Genomic DNA, 8766 nt, shown 5'->3' on the forward strand with positions numbered 1-8766 from the left:
TACCCCCAAAGAGATAATAAGGAAAAAGGCTTGTACAAAAATATTTATAGCTGCGCTCTCTGTGGTGGCAAAAAATTGGAAAATGAGGGGATGCCCTTCAATTGGGGAATGGCTGAACAAATTGTGGTATATGTGGGTGATGGAATTCTATTGCGCTCAAAGGAATAATAAAGTGGAGGAATTCCATGGGGACTGGAACGACCTCCAAGAAGTGATGCAGAGTGAGAGGAGCAGAACCAGGAGAACATTGTACACAGAGACTGATACATTGTGGTACAATCAAATGTAATGGACTTCTCCATTAGTGGCAATGAAGTGACCCTGAACAACCTGGAGGAATCTATGAGAAAAACCACTATCCACATCCAGAGGAAACACTGTGGGAGTAAAAACACCGAAGGAAAACAACTGCTTGATTACATGGATCGAAGGGATATGGTTGGGGATGTACACTCTAAATGAGCATTCCAGTGCAAACATCAACATGGAAATGGGTTCTGATCAAGGACACAAGTAATACCCAATGAAATTGCGTGTTGGCTGCGGGAAGAGTAGGTGGAGGGGAAGGAGGGAAATAATGTGATTATTGTAACCAAGGAATAATGTTCTAAATTGACTAAATAAACTAATTCAAATGGAAAAAAATAATAATTTTAAAAATTTTAAAAAGAAGAAAGATGTATATATTGTACAGGAGTGAACAGTAGGGAAAGGTTGTTGGAGGGATCTAAGAAGGAGATATGGAGACAAGAGTCAGGTGGTATATAGATCTTATCCTCCCCCAAATGAAAAGCTGAGCAGCCCACAGCCTGTCCAAATAAAGGGGTACCAAGGCAGAAAACAGAAGGATAGGATGGGAATTTACAGGGTATCAGGATGCCTTGGAGAGATAAAGATTTATGAAATAAAGGAGAGGAGTGATTTGGTGTCAGAGGGCATGGGTTCAAATCTCAGCTTTTCAACTTACTACTATGTGAACTTACCAAGTCACATCAAGGCTTCTGGGCCTTATTTGCAAAGTGAGGAGATTGGACACTATTGACCTCAGAGGTCCCTTCTAACTGGAGGTCCATGATCCTATGGGAACTAGGGCCAAGAACTTACTTCTTCAAACTGAACTGAGATACCTTCTTTCCACCAAAGAAAAGGAGTATGTATGTAGGGAAAGAATTGGGGTGAGGTGGGTGAGACAAGGGTGGGGGGCAGAGTAGGGGCTTTCACTGCCCCAGAAAGAGCTTCACCTCTTCAAACTGGGAAGCTGAGCTAAGATACCCCAAATATATGGTGACGGTCAAATGGCAAAGTTTAAATTAGGTTAGAGTACCTTTGGAAGATGGAAATTTAGGAAATGCATAGTAAGAGGTCACTTCTCCAAAATATAAGACATTCATCTCCCTCCATAAAAAAAAATGGTGAACAAAGGGACAAAGTACAAAAAGAATGATAGAGAGGTGAAGAGACCAAGAGAAAGTACTATCTGAAACAAAGGGCTCATTTCTCCGAACTGGACGTCTTAGATAAGGGTTCTCCCCAATAGGCCATTGGAAGAGGGATGAATAATTGGAATGGTGAGAGTAGAGTTTCAGGAAAGGGGTATACTGGTGCCAGTCTGAAGATGATTGTTAAAATTTTTGTGTAAATAGTAATTCTTTGGAACTCAGCAAATGCTCTGAATCAGAATCTATTGTTTTGTTGATAGCCACCACACTTAAGTGATGGAGAAAATGTTAATAATGCATATTAATGCAAAATTATGTCCTTATTCTCCCCAGAGCTAGACATTTACCAGTACATCCCTTTCAGAGTGGGGACAAAAATTTAGGAAACATGGGCCAAAGGACTGACAGTGGTGGTGATAAGAAGTGGGGAGGGTCACCTCTCCTAAGGAAAAGGTTGAGATATTATTTCCTTCACCTCATAAAAAGAAAAAGAAATTGGGGGGGGGAATATAAAGGGGAGGTGGGTTTGAGCAGCTCAGAATACCTTGGGAAGGGGAAGATTTAGAAAATGGGGAAAGGGGGTTACTAAGAAAAAGTCACCCCTCCAAACTGAAAGGAACCAAAACATCTACCTCTCTCTATAGCTAAAAAGAAGTTTAAGGGGGGAAAATAACAAAGATGGTTGAGACACCAAGTCTTTCAGAGTGTGGGAGGGAAGAGATTTAGTTAACAAGGAAGGAGAGATGAACCTTTTCAAATTGGCCTCCCAAAAAAGATAGGAAATATTTGAGAGATAGAAGTATAATGGAAATGGCGGAATATTTTAGAAGATATCAGAAAGGGAGGACGTGGAAATTTAGAGGGGGAAAAAGAGAGGTAAGTGGGGGAACTGAGGGGTGTAGCTCTCTCTCCAAAACGAAAGGTTTGATCAGAGCCTTCCCCCAAAGAAAGGTAGTATATGGATTGGGGAGATGAAGTTATAGTCTTTCAGGGTGGGGTGAGATAAAAATTTAGGGAACAAAGAAGGAGGATGAGAACCTGGCATGGGTTGAAAAGGACTTTTCCAAACAGAAAGGCTGAGAAGATATGTGCAGTCAAACCAATCAACACGTGGGGGGGGGGGGAAGGGGGCATTAGCAAAGCCCTTAAACCCCTACACACACAGACACACAACAACAACAACAACAAAAGAAGCATTAGGAGGCGGTTAGTAAAATTTCCCCCTAGAGGCAGGGCACAGTGGGGAAGTGGGGGAGGGTTAGCAGAGATCTACCTGAGGGCAGGTAGTGGGACCTTACGACAGAGGGGAGCAGGGACCCCGGAGGACGTCAGCACCTCGGGGTGGGTGGAAGCTAGGACTCCCTCTCCAGAAGCAGCACGTGAGAGGAAAAGGAGAGGGATTCCTTACACAGAGGCATTATATTGGGGGGGAATAAAAACACCCCCCAGCAGAGGCAACAAATGGAGGGGGAGATAACGGAGACCCCCTCAGAGACAGCGAATGGGGGAAGGGGAGCAAAGACCCAATGCAGAGGTAGCAAGTGGAAGCAAGGATCCTCCACAGATATAGCACAAGGGGAAGGGAGAGTCTGACAGGAGGATTCCCTCCCCCGCAGAGATTCCCCCCAACCCACGAGGTTACGAGGTCGCGGCTGGGACTTACCTCTCCGAACTGGAAGGCGGAGACGATCATGAGGACGACGCCTCCAAAGCATAGGTAAAGGCCATACCTGTGCGACAGGCAGGTGTAGGTCTGCCTCTGCAGGAGCTTAAGCAGCATCCCCGCTGCCGGCAGCCGCCGCCACCGTCGCCGCGGCTCATGGCAGCCTGGGACACTACCGCCTGGCCCCCAGCTGCAGCCGCCGCCGCGCCGCTTCCGGGAGGCCGCCGGCCCCGCCTCCGCGCCGTGGCGAAAGCGAGACCGGGGGCGGGGCCTTCCGGGACACCCGCCCCCAACTCCGCCCGACCCCCCCTTCAGGCCGCCAGCGCCCTCTGGTGCGCGGAGGGATGCGGCGCCTCCCGAGGCGTATCGCTCAACTGCAAGTACCACCCACTTCTAACATTCCTTGGCGGTGGGCGCCACTCGAAGAGCGGAGGATCCAGTGTGCAAAGGATTCTGTGGTCCTGAGTTCCTTCCCATTGACAGTATAGTTTGTGAGCACTTTAAAGGGTGCAGCGCTTTAAATACATTGTTTCATTTGATCCCCCTTCTCCCGAAGAAGTGTGATTTATAAACACTTTGAAGGTTGCGGAGAGCTTCAAATTTTCAGTCTTTTTCAGCCAAGTCCAACTCTTTGTGACCCCATTTGGAATTTTCTTAGCAAAGACACTGCAGTGGTTTCTCATTTCCTTCTCCAGTTCATTTTACAGGTGAGAAAACTGAGGTCAATAGGGTAAAGTTGATTTGGGAGAAACACACCCAAGACTGTAGCAAGTTCTCGCTCCAAGAATGGGAGACTCAAACTGCTCAGTCCAGAAATAAGAAAAGACTTCTATTTGAAGTAGAGGTGGTATATGGTGGAATTGTTTGGGGGCTAATCAGGTAGCCTTAGGGTGGATAGATAAGCCCAGGGGCTAGTAGTCTCTTTGGAGTTGATAGTATAGAGTAACAGTTCTGCTGTAGAGTGGCATCTTACTCTTAGGAGTTAACCTTCATACCCTTTGGATCAAAATTGGAATATTTATTGGGGTCTGGTTGTTTAGCATCTCCCTTTCCAAACTCAAATGGAGATATGTTTTGAGGTTTGTTGCCATAGGGAATAAGGAGCAGGCACAGATTGGAGGATTCTTCTGGAATGCCAGAGTCCCCAGTGCAAAGGTTCCATGTTCCTCCATTGTCCACCTTATCATTTGTCAGGGATAGGTCTTATTGATGGCCCTTCCAGAATGAGAACATGGGGAAGGGATGGGGTACACTAGAGAACCAGTAAAAGTTAATTAATTATTTCTAAGAACACTATAAGCAATTAATAAACCAGAGAAGGTACAAAGCGGATGCCTATTATAGAATGTTAAAGATCTAGTACACAGAGTGGATAATCGAACAAGGTCATTAGTACCTCGAGTATTTTTTGGACGAGCTCCATTTCTCATATATTGTTGTTGTTCATTATCATTATAATTTTCTTTAATTGGAACATTGTCATTAATTTCCCAATTCCTATTTCTATAATTCTGGTTTCTAAAGTTCTTATTTCTATATTCATTATAGTTATTTCCATAGTCATTATTATAATTTCTAGAATTCTGGTTTCTATAACCATTATCATCATTTCTATAGTTATTATTTCTAAAACTATTATTAAACTGTGTATTCCTTCCAAACATCTTAAGAAAGGTTCTACAATCCATCATATTGTGGCCCTTCTTCCCACAGAAGTGGCAAGTAATGGATTGATAATTGGATTTCTGGAGAGGGGCAATTGTCGTTGGTTCATTATCATGCCCACTTTCTAATTTAGTTATCCTATCTATTAAATATCTTATTTTTTTCTTCATTTCCTCCATGTCATCATTATTTTCTTCCTCCTTTTCTTTGTTTCCCTTTAAAACATATATAGCTGTTTTTCACAATTCTTCAAGGTCCATATCTGACCATCTTGGGCATTGTGTTCTAAAATAATTCTTAATTGCTTTGCAAGAATTGTTTACAAAGATTCTTCTAACTTGTCTTAAACTACTCTCTTTAGTTAAGTCCCAATCTAAGTATCTGTCCCCAAACTTGATAATTCTGTCCATAAATCTGGAGGGTGTTTCGTCTTCCTTTTGCTTAATTTTTTCCAGTTCCATCCACTTATCTGTACTGTCTGCACATTCCTTCATGGCCGTGAGGATGGCCTCTCTACAACGGTATAGTTGTAGATAATCCTCAGGATTGTTATAGTCCCATTCGGGATCCTGAGATGGCCAATGTGCTGCATTATGCCCCCGGGTTTTGTTGACATGAGCAATTATTTTATTTTTTTCACGTTCACTTAAAAAAGCCTGTAGTAAGCTCTCAACGTCCTTGTAAGACGGATTATACTGAAAAAATATGTCTCCCATCTTTTTTGTTACTAGAAAAGGATCTTGTTCATATGTGGGGATATTTCGTGTAAATTCATTTATTTCTTGGGGAGTAAACGGTATCCTATGTCTTAAAGTCACCACATCCCCATTCCCTCCTATTTCAGGTACTTCTCTTAGAGGAAACAGGCCTCTAGTTGAATTTTGCACCTGTGGGTCAGTTTGACAAGGACAGGTTTCTCTAGGAGGACAAGATCTCCCTTGCATTGGAATTTGGTTTTCTGTAAGAGAAGGAACATGAGAAGCTGGGATTGCAGGGGAAGGGTTTTGGGGATTAAATTCAGACAAGATTTGCACTACACGAGAGAAGCAGTCTGTTAACTGGGCTATAGGGAAGGTGTTTTCCATCTCTATTTCAGGGAAGGAAATTTCCTCATTCAAAGGTTCAGAAACAGGTCTGTTTCTGGTAGAGTGGTTGTTTGCCAATTGATCCTGTAAAAAACTTTTTAGATCTTCTAATTGGGCTTGCATTTTATCCTCAATTTTTCTTATTTTATCATCTCTAAATATAGTATTGAGGATTACAAAAATGACAGTATCTATTAATATAAAAATTTGGAGGTATCCTGCATTCCTCAATGCCCCTACTTCTTCAGCTGCCATATAATTGTCAAAGAATGTAGTACTCATTTTTATATGTATATTTTGTAATTTCACAAAACACGTGGGGAGCAGGGCAAAGCAACAAACTTTCCACAGGGTTTTTTTTTTCTAATCCAGGAAGTTGTTCCTTAAGGGAAAGGATATTTAGAAACAGCTCTTCCAGCCAGGACTTTAGAGTCCTGTTGCTGAGATTTAAAACAGCTGTTTTCTGTCTATCAGAGTCACACCGCTGGGAAGTATCCGAGGTCCGATTTGAACCCAGGACCTTCTGTCTCTAGGGCTGGCTCTCAATCCGCTGAGCTACCCAGCTGTCCCTTAAGATTAAAGGGAAGAAAAAGAAAAAAACTGCTGATTCCAATTTAATTTAAGGAGAAAAGAGAAAAGAGAAAAAGTTTTTTATGCTCACGTGTTCTAGCAGCTGTGTCTTTAAGCCAAGTTTTTTGTTAAAAAAAAGAGGGACTAAGTGGTGAGACGGTATAGTAAAAAAGCAAGGAATTTCAGAAGTTTTATTGAGAGGATTCTTTAGATCCCTTTGTGGTCGCCACAATGTTACAAGGGAATCACTTTAAAAGACTGATATATATTAATTTAAGGTCGCCAAGGAATTCAGCTATGTAATTCCTAAATGAAAACTCAAGTCAGCAGTAAATCTTTTATGGAGTTTAATTACAATAGGAGTAAGAAAGGAATTAGAGATAGAGAGAGAGAAAAAGGGAGAGAAGGGAATAGGGCTTAAATATCCCTCTGTTTAGCTGGGCCAAAAGGCCCAAGCCCTTAGATAGCTGGGGCAAAGAAAAGAGATCAGTCCCTATTACTCACGTGACCAAAATGGAGAAACAGTCTCAGAGGCCCCCACCTTCAGCTTCCTTCAGAGCAAGCTTCTCAGAGCACACCGCAACCACTCCGGCCAACTCCTCAACCCCCTCCAGTCTTCAGCCCCCCTCTCTTTAAGGAAAACATCCAAGTTGCCTCCCCTCAGTTCTCACATCTACCAATCACTGTCCATCAATTTTCCTGTGCCAATGGAGGCTCTAGCTTAACCCAGGACCGCCCAGAGGTCTCTGGCTTTGCACATGTCTGTTGAAGGTCATATTTTCAAATAATTAAATCTTTGCTCCTTTGCTACAGCCCTTTCTAAATCCTGTTAACCTGAGTAGGGTAGAGATTGGAATAATTAAATTTTGATCTAGGCTGCAGCCCTTACTCAATCCTGTTAGGACTGAATAGGGTGGAGATTGATTCCAAGTATCTCCATTGTATCAATTCTAAAATCAATCATGACTCAAAGAAATTCCTGTTCTATGCTTAAGCATAGGTCAAAGTCCTTTCCATTGTTCAGCAAAAGGTTTCTGTCCTAAAGTAATCTTAAGAAGGGAAGGAGAAGGAACCTCCCATGCCAATGGGATTCACATTCCAATAGTCAAGACCCACTATCAATAGGAAAATTTTCAAGTATGAAATTTCCCAATGGTGAAATTTCCAACATTTATAAGTCTAAGAAATTTTGAGGTTTACACTACAATTTGTGCTTGACTACTGCTGAAACTATTGCAGTAGATGTTTAACCAGAGCTAACTAGTATGAAATGCAAGATTTCAGAGTGTGAGAGTCTGGTTCAGAGCAAGTATCTGAGGCCAGATTTGAACTCAAAGATGAAAATTCCTCTACTCACTGTGCTTCCTAGTTGTCCCATTTTAAATATAGTATCTCATTTGAGCAGTTGTCTTTAAAGTTTACAAAGTACTTTGTAAATTGTTTCATTGGATCCTAGCAAATAAGAATACAATAAGACCATTAAAGTTTGAAATGTGCTTTAAATACAGGGTTTCCCAAAAGTCTTAATGCAATTTAAATCTATTAGACCAGTGATGGGTGAATCTTTTGGAGATGAAGTGCCTGACCTCCCAGACACACACACACACACACACACACACACACACACACACACACAGGCACACAGGCACACAGGCACACACACCTTACCTCAGGGGAGGGAGCAAGAACTCTCATTGGGCTGCTGGGCAAAGGGGCAGGTGATGAGAGGCACATGTGGAGAAAAGGAGGAGAGCGGACCCTAATTAGACATACTTTAGGGGAAGATAAAGTTGTAAACTCCCTGGTTGAACAAAGAAGGTACTTAACTCATACCTTATAGTGAAACTAGAACTTTAAGCTAAGTCTATTTTTAGATCTAATACAAAAGGGTGTTAAGTACCTATAAGGTTTAAATTAATCACAAAGAAGTCAAGTAACTAACAAAAGGTAAGCTTAACAAAGAAGTGTGAAGTACCTCAGAAGATATAATCTAACCAGAGAAGGTGAGAACTAAAGAGTAGTGAGAACTAAGAATGGTCAGTCCTGGAAAAAAAAAAGTATCTACTATGATTGGTAGATGTAAAAATTTAGGGGAGGTGACATAAGAGAAAATTTTCTTTAAAAGGAGGCTAAAAGTCAGTTCAGGATATTCTGAACTCCGTTCAGGAGACTGAGTTCAGTGGAGGACTGGAGCTTCCTTGGAGACGGTCTTGTGGTGAGTGATAAGACTGACACCCTTTCCTTTAGACTCGGGAAGGCCGCTTTGGCCAAGATCTTTAACTACTGCCTGGCTCAGCCTGAGCCAAAGCAGTTTAAATTAATTCTCTGTCTCTGTCTCTGTCTC

The 8766-nt window shown here is 42.2% G+C and overlaps 1 protein-coding gene across 2 annotated transcripts in view; it reads right to left on the reverse strand.

The window, feature by feature from the left end:
- The window catches only part of GNPTAB (N-acetylglucosamine-1-phosphate transferase subunits alpha and beta), a 97313-nt gene extending 93969 nt beyond the window's left edge, over positions 1 to 3344 (reverse strand). The window contains exon 1 of one of the 2 annotated variants that reach the window (XM_056798765.1): positions 3103 to 3344. In XM_056798765.1, coding sequence (XP_056654743.1) covers positions 3103 to 3219 — 117 coding nt within the window. In that variant the 5' untranslated portion in view covers positions 3220 to 3344. The remainder of the gene's footprint in view (positions 1 to 3102) is intronic. The other variant, XM_001373258.5, reaches the window with a different exon arrangement.
- Between the last annotated feature and the right edge of the window lie 5422 nt (positions 3345 to 8766).

The sequence above is a fragment of the Monodelphis domestica genome, chromosome 5 (assembly GCF_027887165.1).
Source record: "Monodelphis domestica isolate mMonDom1 chromosome 5, mMonDom1.pri, whole genome shotgun sequence".
Lineage (NCBI taxonomy): Eukaryota > Metazoa > Chordata > Mammalia > Didelphimorphia > Didelphidae > Monodelphis > Monodelphis domestica.